The sequence below is a fragment of the Octodon degus genome, unplaced genomic scaffold (genome assembly GCF_000260255.1).
Source record: "Octodon degus isolate 3935 unplaced genomic scaffold, OctDeg1.0 scaffold00095, whole genome shotgun sequence".
Taxonomy (NCBI): Eukaryota; Metazoa; Chordata; class Mammalia; order Rodentia; family Octodontidae; genus Octodon; species Octodon degus.
Window position 1 is genome coordinate 6,925,468 of NW_004524671.1, and position 14,798 is coordinate 6,940,265.

General features: G+C 49.1%; 1 protein-coding gene across 5 annotated transcripts in view; it reads right to left on the reverse strand.

Moving 5' to 3' along the window:
* The window catches only part of Pcsk5 (proprotein convertase subtilisin/kexin type 5), a 433,314-nt gene that overhangs the window by 38,996 nt on the left and 379,520 nt on the right, over positions 1–14,798 (reverse strand). For 3 of the 5 annotated variants that reach the window (XM_023722965.1, XM_023722963.1, XM_023722967.1), the window contains 5 exons: positions 13,162–13,298; positions 12,279–12,455; positions 7,053–7,133; positions 3,888–3,971; positions 2,134–2,329 (listed from right to left, as the gene is read on the reverse strand). In XM_023722965.1, coding sequence (XP_023578733.1) covers positions 2,134–2,329; positions 3,888–3,971; positions 7,053–7,133; positions 12,279–12,455; positions 13,162–13,298 — 675 coding nt within the window. The remainder of the gene's footprint in view (positions 1–2,133; positions 2,330–3,887; positions 3,972–7,052; positions 7,134–12,278; positions 12,456–13,161; positions 13,299–14,798) is intronic. The other 2 variants (XM_023722964.1, XM_023722966.1) reach the window with 2 other exon arrangements.

The window sequence follows — 14,798 nt, forward strand, 5'->3', positions numbered from 1 at the left end:
TCATTGTTCAGTGCTACTGGGGATTGAGCCCAGTTCCTTCATACTGAACTTGATCACCCTTTGAGTCAGTCTTGCTAAATTGGTTAGAACTTGCAATCCTCCTGTTTCAGCTTTCCAGAGTGATGAGATTAATTCTATGTCTCTTTTTTTCCCATAGAATTTCTTTAATCAGAAGGCAACTGTAATATCTAATTTCTTAAAATACAGTCCATTGCTTCTCCAAATTATTTTTTTGTTCCCCCCTCCTGTTCTTCCTGTCAGTGTTCTGAGTTTGTTGTCAGTTCAGGGATGACTTGGGGTTCAGCTTAAACTGCGCCTTGTATAGTAGTCTGCCCTTGTATCTCCAGTTTTGCTTTCTGAGCTTTCAGATTGGCTTTCTGGTTGATTTTTTTCATCAGAGTCTGAAAATGTTGAATGTAAAATTGCAGAATTTTACATTCAGTTGGTGCATTGTAGTTGTGTGCCATCCCAAGGGCTGTGATGAGAGCTTGCTAGGGCTGTGAGTCTTGGGCGGTGTCCACGGCCTCCCAAGCTTGTGTTACCTGTAGGTAGCAGCCTGTGATGTGGAATAGTGTCTATGGCATTCACCTGCCTTCATCTCATCATGCAGGGTGTATCGTCTATGACCACAGGAAGTGAGAGCTGGGAGCAGCAGCGCATGCCTATGACCCTACCACCCTGGGAGGATGAGGCAGGAAGACTGAAAGTTGGAGCCTCGCCTGGAAAATTTAGCGATCTAGTGAGACCTTAAAGTTAAGCACAAAATAAAGGCTGGGCATGTAGCTCAGTGAGAAGGCTATGGGGTCAATCCTCAGCAACCCCTCACAAAAAGAGAAAGAAAAAGACAGAGAGTCAGAGACAGAGATGGGGCAGAGACAGGCAGGCAGAGACTGAGAGACATAACTTTCATTACACGACTATAATTGTTCTATTTTATTGTTAGCGTTGATCTCTCCTTTGGCTAACTTATAAGTTAGACTTTATCACAGGTGTGTATGTATGTGTGTATGTGTGAGAAGACACAGTGCCCTTGTAGAGAGGGTTTGGTAGCATACCCACAGGGGTCTTGGACTGTGCCTGCCAGGGATAAGGGCAGACAACCGTGCTTCTGTTCTTGCCCAAGACAGGCTGAAGGAGGTGCAAAGAACATGTTCTGAGAGCAGGAGGAAGTTTGAGGAAGCTTTCTTTCCTCTCAAAAGGGAGCTGAACTGAGACATAATCCTATGTCTGTCTCTGCTTGTGAGCGTGTGGGGTGGGGACATTTGGAAGGGAGGCAGCTGGCAGGACTCTGGAGAGGACAAGAGGAACAAGAGCGAGGCAGAAGACCTAGGCTTCCAGGGACTTGGCTGGCTATGGAAGTAGCCAAGGCTGGATTTTCTAACTTGTTATGTAAGATAAGACAATAAAGGCTGTACCGTCTGGGCCACTTTGCCTGGCTGTTGTGACTCACTGCTGGAAGTTTCCTGGTGTTCTTTCCATTCTACTCGCTTCTCTTTTAGGGAAATGCTGGAGGTAGGGCCATTGATGGGAAGACAAAGGGGATTATAAACCCAGGGGGTGAAGAAACCACGGAGTCAACAAATAACTAACCAGACATTCTTATTTGCCTGTTATTTGCAATTCTTAACTCATCTACTTTAGACTGTAGTTCCATTTCACAGATTTACTTTTGTGATGGTGGAAAAAAAAAGTGGGAATACCTAATCATTAATATGAGGTAGGAGGAGACCACCATACACCATATCACAATGTTGTTGTGGTCACAGTGGCCCTGGGGTGTGCCGGGATAACTCACAGCCTCCGTGAGATACCCAGGTTCATGGGAACTCACTTTGATGCTTACAGCATGAAACTGCCAGATGATGCATTTCTCAGAATTTAGCCCCACTGTTTTGCAATGCGTAAGGCAGGACCATATTTTCACAAAGGTAAAGACAGGTGCACAGAGTAGGTACAGAGAGAAAGGGGCACCGGGCCTTAGTAAGTGACAGCCACTGTTACCAAAGCAGATGTGAGTCACCCAAGGACCGTTACGTGGGTGCTCTGGCCAAGAGACGCAGCGCCTTGGGAATGGTTTACAAGGTATCCGGGAGAGGGAACTCAACCAGGAAGCAAAGGGAAGAGGAAACTTACTCAGGGCAGCTGTGGTAGCACCTGCCTTGGTGCAGGAAGAGAGGCTGGTCTGGCTGAGCGCGGCACTGCGTGCAAAGATCGGCCCCAGAGCAAGAGGCGCAGTCTTCTGCGCAGTTCTCGCAGCTGCCACTCTCGACTGAGGGCCACGTGCCTTGCGGACAGGAGGACACACAGGCCTGGGCCTGCAGATAAGCACCTAGAAATCCAGGAAGGGGCAGAGAACAGTCACCGTGTGTGCTCCTCACCCGTGTGCTCGTTGTGCTGAGCATGTGAGGGCTGCTTTCAGCTTTTGGCGGGAAGTTTCCAGCCCTGACATCAGCTAGCAGTGATGCTGTTCCCCATGGTGAGCTTAGAAGGAAAAGCAGGGCAGGAGGTTCCGGTCCTGCATCTGTCACTTCCTTCCAACAGCCATGGCAGGCGCCCTCTGCCCTCTTGGTCAACCTTGCGGACACCCCTGCCTAGGTCCTGCAGTGGTGAGACAGCCGCGGGGGGGCGGGCTGCTTCCTCCCTCCCGCCCTGTCTCACGAGGAAACTAGCCCCTAGCAGCTCCTATAACCACTAACCACCTCCCTTTGGAATGGACTGTGCAGCTTTACATTTAATTAAAAAACAAAACACATATTAGTGTTAAAGAAACTAAATTTCGGGGGCTGGGGCTATAACTCAGCAGCACAATGCCTGCCTGGCAAGTGCAAGGGCCTGGTATAGACTTTTATATTTTATATGATTAGAATCTTGGTCCATGTATTACTTAAATACTACATTTTTTTTTCTTTTTTGGCGCCCCTTATCTAGCTCAGGGTCTGGTGCTTGCCAGGCAGGTGCTGTGCCACTGAGCTACGTCCCCAGCTGCTGTGGACTATTTTAAACCTCAGTCCATGCATTGCTATTATTTCACATTACAGCTCGCCACACTATTCTTTCCTTAGCCATGGTTTACTTCCCAACAGCTTTAGATGCTCGAGGTCAAAATATTAAATGGAAAATTTCAGACAGAAAAATTCATAAATCACTTTTATGACAGGATACTGTTATTTTTCTATTACTTGTGAATCTCATACTGTACTTAATTTATAAACTAAACCTTATCATAGGAAACTATAGGAAAAATCATATCTGCAGGGTGAGGCCCTGTCAACAGTTTTCTCCACATTCTGAGGGTCTTGAAATCCATCCCAAGGATATGGGGGGGCCACTGTCCTAACAGTGCATGTTCCCATACAGCCTTCAAAGTAACCACTAACTGAGTAACATTATTCATGGGACTGCACTACACAAATAAAACAATCTCTCTTTTCAGGGGAATTACAGCATTTACATTGTCTTTGGCCAAAGACAGTGAGGATTTATTGAGCTTGTCACCTCCCCCTCCCAACCTTAAATTTGGTACCAGTAATGAAGCAGGAAAGACACACAGGCTTTTTGTCCACTCTCACAATCTGTACCTTAAAGTATCTTATTTTGGGCCGTGCATTTTAAAAGAGCAAGAGAATCTGTAGAAGTATCAAGAATCCATGCAGCGCACTAAATTCTCTGGCCAAGTCAACGTAACTTCATCATGCTTCTTAATTATGAAACTTTCTTTTTCCTTTGAAAGCTAGTGCTTATTACTGGCCCATGTGTGGGTCCCTGGTGACTCCACAGTAGCCACTGTGATGAGGGTGCTCTAGAATAAGGTCCCAAAGATGCCAACATGCACCAGCGGCAGGGAATCAGCCTGGCTACTGCCACCTCTTGTCACATGCCTCACTGACCTTTTGGACATGAAGTACACAGAGATGCAGACCCATCGCAGGTTTTACAAGAAGGATGACAAGGCTGATGTGTCCCCAAGACATCTATATGGGAAAGAAACAAGTTAGACTTCTCTTTTGAATGAGCTACAGCGTTAGTGTTGAAACGCCCCCACCCCCCGCCCAAAGTGGAATCTCTTTGCTTTTACCTTAGCTAACTGTTAGCACCTGCCCATTTCTATTATGTAGATTTTATTGATTTTTTTTTTTTTTAGCTTTTGGAAAATATTATAAGGCTAAAATGTAATACATTATTTTATTTGCTGAGGAACGATGTTCAAGCATGAGTTGCCACCCAATGGAAACACCAAGTACATTTAGTTTTTAAATTTTTATTAGTAGTAGTGTGGCTGTGCAGTGAATAACGATTACTTTCATCACGGGGAGCGTGTACATAACACATCTTATTCTTTTGGCTTCGTGCTCCTTCGTTGGCAACTGACTACCAACCCTTTCTTTGCAACCTTGCAGAGCGCAAGCACGTGGCATCTTGTAAGACAGGCTCGCATGCTCTGAGAACAGGTGAAGGAGCAACTACGGCTGCCTTGCTGGGCCGTGACGAGGCTGAGTGTGTGCGCATGCGCTCTTAAGCGAGCTGGTCACGGTCATCTTTGTCGCGAGTCTCAAAGCACAACTTCACTCCGCGGTGACCACTGAGAACACGCTGTGCCTCTCACAGAGAAACATATTTTCTTTCTTGTTCTTTGAAAACCAGATCTCAGTATTGGTCAATGTTCAGTCCTTGCGTTCTTAGAGCTGCCACTGCGGAACACAACCTAAATTCATCTCTCCCGGAATTGGTCCAGAGGATGCTGCGCGCGGAGCTCATCAGCCGGCCGGGAGCCTCCCGGGCACGCGCCATGTGCGCTCTTCTCGTTTCTTTCCAACCGCGTCCGCCTGTGGGCTTTTCCAGAAAGCCCCCTCTCCAGCTCAACGTGACCGTCTCAGGGACACAAAGAAGCTGCCCCACGGCCCTCCATCGGGGTGCCTTGAAATTAGCACTGGGGCCTTGCTTCTGAGAACTAGAAATAGAGGGCGCAGCACAAAGCAGGCGACCTGAAGGACCCTGACACGCAGGCAGCGGCCGGCCAGTGCCCACCGTTCCGGGAATCCTGGGATGGTTCTCAGCTACACCTGCCTTCAGATTCCAGCTGTGCCACTTGCGGGCCACGGCAACTGCGGCTGCGACCACCCCCCTCTCCGCGCCCCCCTTTCCGTCTCCAAAGTGAGGGAAGATGGCTCCTTCTGTCCGGGGGCACCGCGAAGGCTGAAGGAGACAGTGCATGCGAGGTGCTCCGCGGGGCTCAGCCAGGGGCTCCGTGGGCCCCTCTCTTCCTCTGCAGGCTCCCAGAGCCTTCTTTCACTGCCCTCTCCCTTTTGCTGCGCTCCTGCCTGACCACCAGGGGGCAGGCGCGGTTTCCATGATGGCACTTAGGGGTAAGAGGATACAGTACGTAGGTGTGGGTGCAGGTACGTCAATGCATGCACACACACCTAAAAATACACACATATACATACAGAATACACATATGAACATAATGTACACATACAAGCACAGGCGCTCATGAGCGCGCGCGCGCACACACACACACACACACACACACACACACATCTACCACATCCCCCGGGCTGCCATGCTGGTTTTTTCCTACCTTGGAGAGAGAATTCCGCCCTGGCAGTTAGTTTATGACAAAAGCTAAAGGTTAGCGTAGCTCACGCTCTATGGGGGGACCTGCTAAGAGCTCAGCTTCACGCACCCGCTTGGGCCATGCTGTTCATGGGAAGTGTTCCCTCAGCACCACCGATCCTGCCCCGAAGGCCCCTTTCACCCGACAGTGTCACTTAGCTCACGAGAGAAGGCAGCAGAAAGCGATCAGCCAAGGGGCTTGCTGAGGGGTGAGAGGCGTTGTTCAAAGAAAACACCCTGTCAATATTCACCAGGGCGAGCGCCTCGAAACCCCGTTACGTGTTTGGGGCACTGGCTGATTTTCCTTTTGACTTCATTTTTGCAGTAAAAGATCATATGTACAAACAAAGACATTGGTTTTAATCAATTTTCATTTTTAGTCAAAGTGTACACTTACACATATACCTGTATCTTAATTGCATATATTTTTTATTTTGGCTATCGTGTGTGCGGCTATAAAATCCACATAGAATACTGCAATGCTCCCCTAGGTCCACCAGAGGGAACTCTGCACAAACAGTTCACAACAATTTTCATCACCCAGCTACAGTTATAAAAGCTTAGTTAACCTGGAGTAAACTTTGACGTCAATCATAGTGTCTCTTCCTATCCATTCCAGAAATTCTACTCTGGACAATACTTAAAAAGGGAAAAGATCAATTCCCGGTTTCAAAAAAAAAAAAGGGAAAAGAAAGAAAGGAAAGGAATTTTCTTTGACGAAGAAAGTTTAATGTATCCTCTGGAAGTAGCTATCAGTAAACCGTGTAAGAGACTATAGTTAAATCCAGGGGTTCATTTCATTTCATTTATTTATTCTATTACCTATATAATAGTCACAAGGTTCAGTGTGGATGGAAGGTATATGCTGTAAATCTCCAAGTCCTTCTCCCTTCTTTTAAATACAAATTCTAGCCATAGTTCACTACCTTCTCTTCCATCCATCCATCCATCCACCCATCCACTCCTTCATTATTTCATATGCAGGGCTACTGATTGAAGCTATGGCTTGCCACTTGCCACACAAATGTTCTACCACTGAGTTACATCTCCAGCCCCATCCCATTGTAAAATTGTGCTGCAGAGTCTTGCTAAGCTTCCCAGTCAGGCCGCAGACTTGTGAACCTCCTGCCTCAGCCTCTGCAGGAGCTTTGATGCAGGCATGCCCCATTGTCTCTGGTGCCAAGAATCTTTTTGAGCACTTGTCCCAGCTATAACGCTGAGCAACCTCGCACGTCCTTGCACGTCGCAGAACTCACCACTGCTGGGTTTCCTTTGTTTCCTGCAGTGAATACCCACTGATGCTTGCTCGTGGCCTCTCCTCTCCCCACTGCTGTCCGAGGGCTTCAGCACCCCCACTGCCCAGCCCCAGTGTCCCAGATGGCTCTCTACACAGCTGTCCACCTCTTGGCGTGATGGTCGCCTCCCTGCTTCCCTGTTACCTCTTTTGATTTGAACTTTCCACCTTCGTCGCTTCTGCAGCAGGTTCTTCACCAAAGATGGGTTTGCAGTGGACACAGCTTTTTATTAAAGAAAATAAAATGTTTTTTTAATGTCAAAAAGATAAAATGATCAACTTTACCTATAACCCTACCACCCAGAATTGTCTGCTGTGTATACTTCAGTGCACAGATTTTCCATCTTTATGCAGAACATGTGAGTGTAATTACAAATACATGTGTCATTGTTTATACATTTATATACTAACTCTGCACTGTTTCCAACATTATATACCTTACAGGAATTTTCTTTTAAAATTCTTATCAAATATCATTTTCAATGGTTTGTATTAATCCCATTTTCTGTGGGATTTTTGGATTGGCCTCTCATTTTGGCTGTTTTAACTTCATATATAAAGCTGCAATCAACACTTTTGTGAGTAAATACTCTTGGTAAGTCGGGACTCTACTGGCTACCTGTCTTCCCAGATCGTCATTATTTGCTGCCTTCTTTCTTTTTATTTTTTGGTACAGAATCTCACTACATAGTTTAGACTCATAGTGATCCTCCTGTCTCAGCCTTCTCAGCGCTGGGATTACAGGTGTGCACCACCACACCCGATTTTGGTGGCTGGAACAGCATGCAGTACCAGGGATTGAACTCAGGACCTTGTGTTTGCCAGGTAGATGCTTAAACCACCAAGTTATCTCCTCAGTCCTTGCTGCCTTCTTTCTGGTACCATTTTTGTCAGACCCTATAGTATAGTTTAGAGCCCTCAACTGCTCCCTTCTATGAGACAAGGAATGCTACTTTGAAAGTGAACTGAGGTGTCAGGAGTTCAAATGGGTTAGGTCACGCAGGGAAGAGACTAGTGTTTAAAATATCATGTGTATTCTGGAAGATGCATGTGTATCCTCTCAGTTCTTTCTTTTTAAATTTTTTTTGTACCTGGGATTGAACTCAAGACCTTGCGCTTGCCAGGCAAGCTCTTATTCTATTGAGCTATCTCCCTGGTACCCAAAGTTGAGAAGGATTTTTTTTTTTTTCTTGGCTGGCTGGGGCTGCCAAAAGGGCAGGTTGGGTGAGGCATGGGGAGCTGGGGATCGAACCTCAGTCCCCTGCTCCTGACTGGGTTTCCTCCAGCAGGCCCTTAAACAACTGAGCTAACCAGCAAGCCCCTCTCAGTTTTCTCTTGCAGCAACTCTGTGTGCAGTCCTTTCCTTCTTTCATTTATGGACGAGGAAACTGAGGTTCAGAGAGGATGAGAACCTTGCCCCAAGTCACACTCCTAGGAAACAGCAGAGCCAGGACTTGAGTTCAGGTCTGCCTTGAGCAGGCCAGCCAAGTGCTCTACCTTTGAGCTGCGTGCCCAGGCCTAGGCCCGCCTAGCTATAACTAAGTACCCATCCCACCACAGAGATGATTTTCAGTAATTAACTTGGATTTTAAAGTAGTTTGAGAGAGGCCAAAGTAATGACGTGTTGGTAAAACAGCTTTCTAGAAAAAATTAAGCTCAACTTGTAGTGCTGCCAGTTTCTGCAGTGTAAAGAACTCCTGACTTAGCTGTTTTTAATCGCCAGGAGCTTGGCAAAAAATTTACAAAATTCCAGGATGTTTAACAATGCGTTTGAATCAGTACAAGTGGCTCCTTTCACCCCTCCTTATCTATGCATAGAAGGATACAGTGCTACTAACAGCAGATTTCCAGGACGTCTTTAAAGTTTTAAAGTGCAGCTATTGTGTGCTAGACTTTGCTTCATGGTTAAGGTGGCTTGTGCTCCCCACTCCCCCACCCCCCGGTGCCTGGCTTCAGTGTTTGTGGATGCCTGTGGGACTCTAGTCTTTCCTGGAGCCTAGGAACAGGGACCAGAGGATAGGCTAGGGGTACACTGTTAAGATGTGGCCAACACTCAAAAGTTAATTCACTGTGTCTGCGCTTTGTAGAGCCGGTTCTCACTGGAATATGTAATTGGAGCCTGCTACCCCAGCTTCAATCGCTGGTGCATTGGGTGCGTATGCAGTTTTTAGGAATCACCCCTAGGACTTTCCGGCTCTGCCCGGGGGAAGCCACCTAAGAAAATCCAACGCCTTCACAGTAACAAGGAAACCACTTCTGTCGCAGCAAGGGCTCCTGAGCACACGCTGAAGCCGCTCTATTCTCCCGGTGCCGGGGCCTGCTGCCCCTGGGCATTTCCCCCGATGCTGCCTGGCATGGGGCCCATGTCCCTGCTGGAGTAGCTCATGCTGTGTTTGGTGCTAGTTTTATTTCTGCCCTTGGACGAAGCGCTCTTCATCATACATTGGTGATTAGGGTAGGGACTCCGGCGACGGTCTGCATTTGCGCAGCGACTCCGGTGGTTGGCGGGGCGGAGGCCTACCTTCGCAGGTTGCCGAGCTGCTGTGTACTGGGGTCCCGGCCCTTGGATGAAGGTGGGAAGCCTCCCCTCGCTGTCACACCCTCCCCTTGCTGTCAGTTGTGGATGAAGGATGCCAACCCTCTCGCCACCGCCACTGTCTCTAATTCTCTTTAACCACAGTGTCAAAAAAGTAGTTTGGGGAAGTGCAGCTGGGCTTTTATTTCAGAAGTATATTCTCAACCCAGGCTGGGGAACACGGTGATCTTTGAATGCAGATATGATCCGACTGTTTCCACCAGGAAGCAACATGTTGGAGTTTGCTTTTTTCCTACCTGAATCTGAATCTATGTTTAAAACAAAAATCGAAACCAGCCAGATCCTCGCTGGTACCACCTAGCAGTTGCATTCTCAGAAAAATGCTCCAGAATTGGTCTGGGCTTCTTCTAAATTGGCCCAGAATGACTACAATCTGCTTTCCATCATCCGTGAGGTGTGGCTAATTAGTGCTTGCGCCCTGGACCCGCCGCTCTCCTATTACACTCCCGACCTTGTTTTTAAGAAGGAGGAAGCAGGAGGAGATGTAGGCATTGGCTCTGACAGACACTCCAGGCTTTCTGGATCGCATTTCCCCTTTCCTATCCATTTCAGGGCATGACATATGCCAAGGAAGCTGAGCTGCGGCGTCCCCTTGCTTGGTGCACAGACGGGGTTTTCTCTTTGCCGATGCACGGCCTCTCTTCTTTCACGATCACAGAAATGGAAAAGTGCAGCTGTGTCATCGACTTTATTGCTTTTGTCTAGCCATGAGAAACATTCTCATCTGCTTCTCGCGTCCCTTATTAACGTGAAAGCCCCACATGGAATAAGTCCTTCCTCTCTTCAGAAAACATTATACTGTGAGCGCAGGAAGGCAGCGTGGTGGGTGTGGCGCTTCGATAAAGGAGAACAATCAAAGTCGGGATTTTTCCTGCTAAATGCATAGTCCAGTTGAAGAGAGGCACAATCACGTGGGGATCGAGTCTGCCTCGACACTTGGCTCGCTGGATCTGTTCATCATCTGGGCGCCAGATAAAATACAGATGTTCCGAGGGAGAAACCCAGCGCCAGACCATTTCTCTCCTGGCTGGCTCTGCCTCTCAAATGTCTGAATGCCAGACGAACTCATTGTCAGCATTCTGGTTCAGCTGTAATTCATGGAAGATATCCCAACCTGGGCCGGATACTTTTCCTTCTAGCTCTGTCTCTGAAACAGGCCCTGAGCACTCCGTGGCCGCTGGCTTCAGGATGGTTGGGTGGCGCTTGTAGTCTATGTGCAAGACTTACAGCAGAGAGCAGGACCCGGGCTCCTCTGGTGACGCCCGAGATCCCTGCTCCCTGCCCTGCCCCACTGGGAGCCCTCTGTGGTCTTGGTCAGCTGCCACTGCACTGCACTGGATGACTCCAGAATGGATCCCTGCTCGGTACCAAATGGACAGCACCTTTCATCTTTGTGAGTGTCCCGGTGTGGAATGCACAACTGATTTTTTCCAGTAGTGGTAGGAATTTGTTGTGTGACCACTTGGGACTTGGAGAGGCCTTGGCAAGCCTGTGGCTGCCTGGTAAGGAAGCGTATAACCAAGTTGCAGCCGAGATGCCAGGCCAAGGCTCAGGAGGAGACCTGCGGGTCCACGGCAGCATCCTGTCTGCCTCCCCCCTCCTGCCCTGCTTCCCCTGTCTGCAGCGAGGCAGCAGTATCCGGAAGGGGGTGTGGGTGCTGAGAGGTCTCATCAGCCAGCAGGGCCATCCGCTTTAGTGGGGTGCCCTGTCTACTCATAGTCTCTCTCTCTCTCTCTCTCTCTCTCTCTCTCTCTCTCTCTCTCCCCCTCTCTCCTCCCCTCTCTCCCTCTCTCCCCCCTCTCTTTCTCTCTTTCCCCCTCTCTCCCTCTCTCCTTTTCTCCCTCTCTCCCTCTCTCTCCCCCCCTTTCCTTGTCCCTCTCTCTCTCCCCCATGCTGGGGGATCAAACCCAGGACCTAAATGCTGTACCACCAAAGCGACATCTCCATCCCATTGTCTTTTTTTAAATTTTATTTTAAAGAAAATGGCAAGTGACTCATTTCCCCTACATGACCCTCCTCATGCTTCTGGGCACCTAACCCAGGCAGAAACTCAGGTGGCCAGACCAATTATAAAGGCTCTTTGGCTGGATACGGTGGTGAAATTCTATAATCCCAGCACTCAAGAGGCTGAGGTAGGAGGATTATTGTGAGTTTGAGGCCAGTCTGAACTATGTAGTGAGACTGTCTCAAAGCAAAAACAAAAGCAAAGCAGAACAAATGAATCAATCAAGACAATGCCTTTTGGAGCTTGGTGGGTACCAAACATGTAATCCTAGCTACTCAAGAGGCAGAAGCAGGAGGATCCCAAGTTCAGGACCAGCATCGGCAACTTAGGAAATTCAAAATAAAAATAAAATGGGCTGGAGATGTAGCTCAGTGCAAGAGTGCTTCGCTAGCATGTGTGAGACCCCACTGTGTCCTGTTTTTGGTCTGTTTGAGACAGGGTCTCACTATGCAGTTCAGGCTGGCCTTGAGCTCACTTTGTAGTCCAGGCTGGTCTTGAACTCACAATGATCCCCTTGCCTCAGCCTCTCAAGTGCTGGGATTACAGGCATGCACCACCATGCCCTGTGATGAGACCCTGGGTTTAATCCCCAGCACCATAAAACAAAACAAACACTAAATAGCCCTTCAGATGACTCCCAAATGCCAGCCACACTTTTCTCCTGTCACCCACTATAGCTGTCCCCCCAATCCCTCCAGCTTTATTCCACTGCACAGCAGCTAGGCGGCAAGCAGACCGCGGGGGGTGGGGGGGCTCTGCATGGCACCTACCCTTTGGGTCCTGTGGCTCACAAGCCCCATGCAGCAACCGCAGCCCTGCCGGGCAGCTGCTGCACTGGTCCAGGTCTGGGCCCTCGCAGCTCTCGCAGGCTGGGTGACAAGGCTCACACGCTCCCGTGGCTGGGTCTCCGTAGAAGCCAGTGCCACAGGCACTCACACAGCGGCCACCTGGGCAAGAACGTGGGGACGGATGAAGGTGGGGCTCGGGCGGCCTGGCTGGGCTCTGAACCCAAGGCCTCCAGAGCGCTTCATTGCTCTTTTTTTTTAAAGAAATCAGGATGTCTTTAGCATAGTTTGGTCCAGGCCCAAGACTGCCAGCTTAAAGGATCGGGGGCTTAGCATCCTTGAAGCCTCGAAGCACTGAGAATCAAATGAGGCCCTGGAGAGACCCCAAGCTCACTGCCCCGCTCTCCACCATCCGGACCCCATGGTTCCTCACTGGGAGACTCACAGCCCAGCCCACCGCATTCAGATTCGGGGCTTGGTGGCAGCCTATGATCTCCTTCACCTCTACAGTGCCTGGGAATTTAGAACATGGATCAAAGCCCCAAGAGAAGGGTCATGACTCTGAATACTCAATTCCCAAACATTTCTCTTGAACTCCCACCTACTCAACTCCTCCCTTCTGCCAGCTTCAGACACTAAGGCTAGTTAAATGTGAACATGCTTCAGTAATAAATGCAGGTAGAAGTAGTCCTGGCTAATATTTATTTTCAAACCTAATTAACATTCCTCCCCGGACCAGCGGCTGTGGTGCAGAAAGCCCCTGAAGCCCTTCGCAGGAGCGCTCCAACGCCTGCCAGGCTGCAGGGCCCCAGGCCACAGTCCGCCCAGACCCCTTGCTGACCCTTCCCGCACGACTGCCTCCACTTACCCAGGAGAAAGAAGCTCTCTTCGCACCAGAAGCACTCGTTGCGGTTGCAGCTGCCACAGTTGGCGCTGCAGGCTCTGCACTCCCGCTGCTCAGCGAAGGTCTTCTGGGGACAGGCTTCATAGCAGTGGCGCTCAAACCTGGTGGCGGTGGTGCCCAGTGAGACCCACCCGCGCTGACCCGAGAGCATGGCTGTCTCTGCGTTCACGGCCAAGCGCACTTTGAGTAGCATCGGGACTTGGCTTTCAGCCGAGGAAACTTGCTCTGGGTGTGGGTGTCCTCTTATACCAAGTCCTTCACCACTGCCTGCAGGCCTCTGAAGACTCAGCAGAGGGAGGAGTGGGGGCGAGGACGGGGACTGAGATTTGTGCCAAGCGGCAGCTTATTAAAGTCTCTGCCCAAGCCTCATAGGGTAGACATTTCACTAATTTTTAGATATGGAGGCCAAAGCTCAAGGGTAGAATGTTCAAGATCCACTTATTTGGGGGCGGGGGGCAAGACTGAAAACAGTCGGTGTGAAGAGAGGGGTTGTGTGATTTGCTGACAGCCGCTGGTGCGTGAAAGGCTGAGAGGCCCAGCTCTGAGTCCAAGCAGCTTCTCATAGTACAAGCGACCAGTTTACTAACAACAGGAAAAGGCCTTAGCTTTTTTATATGTATCCTATATGCACCTATATGTATATGTGCATTTCTGAGGTTTCTACATTTATTACCCATTAGTCTCATCATACAGTCAGGTGTTGCCATTCAGATGCCACTGAGTTGCAGGTTCATGTGAAGAAAGAGAGGAGTGAAGTTGTTTCTTGTGCTTTGATAAATTTCAAAGCATCAGGGAACAGCCAGGGGAAGTGTCTGCATATCTTGCCGAGAGGCTGTCTCACAGCTCTCCTTAGCTGGATTCAAAAGACTAAATAGTCTGACAAGGGATAAATGTGCACTTCTGGAGACAGGAGAGCCGAGCTCTGCCTTAGAGGTGTCGGGCCTGCCATCAGGTGGATTTCTCTCCCCACAGGCTTTGTGACCCACGCCTTGTGCGCTGCTGGGGCTGCTCCCTGCTCCTGCACAGGTGTTCTCAAGAGGGAACTCGAGGAGGTGTGGGTGTGTGGGTGTTCAGGTGTCAAAACGCAGAAGCAGTCATGAGTAAACTAGACTAGAGGGTCAGAGAGTTATAAGAGGGGCAGCAGGGGAGCTCCTCACCCACTTCTGCACATTCATTGGTCATTACGTTTTTGGAGCTGGAAGCACCTGCCTCCCTCAGTTCTTTAAGGAACATTCTGTGTCCTCCACCTTCAAACACAGTCAACATCAATGTATATGAAATATTAAAGCATTTGAAAAAACTGAAATCGTGTGTGTGTGTGTGTGTGTGTGTGTGTGTGTGTGTGTGTGTGTGTTGGATATGGGCTTTCTTACTGAGCTACATCCCTAATTCCATTTTTGTTTTATTTTGAGTCATGGTCTTGCTAAGTTATTAAATAGCCAGGCTGGGTTCAAGCTTTCAGTGCTCCTGCCTCAGCCTTCCAGAGTGCTGGGGTTACAGGTATGTGCGCCACCCTGCATGGCTTCCTGCAATCTTGATAAAGGACGAAGGGGCAAAAAGTGGAGGTGGGAACTTATATATCACATAAAAGTCCCTGCACT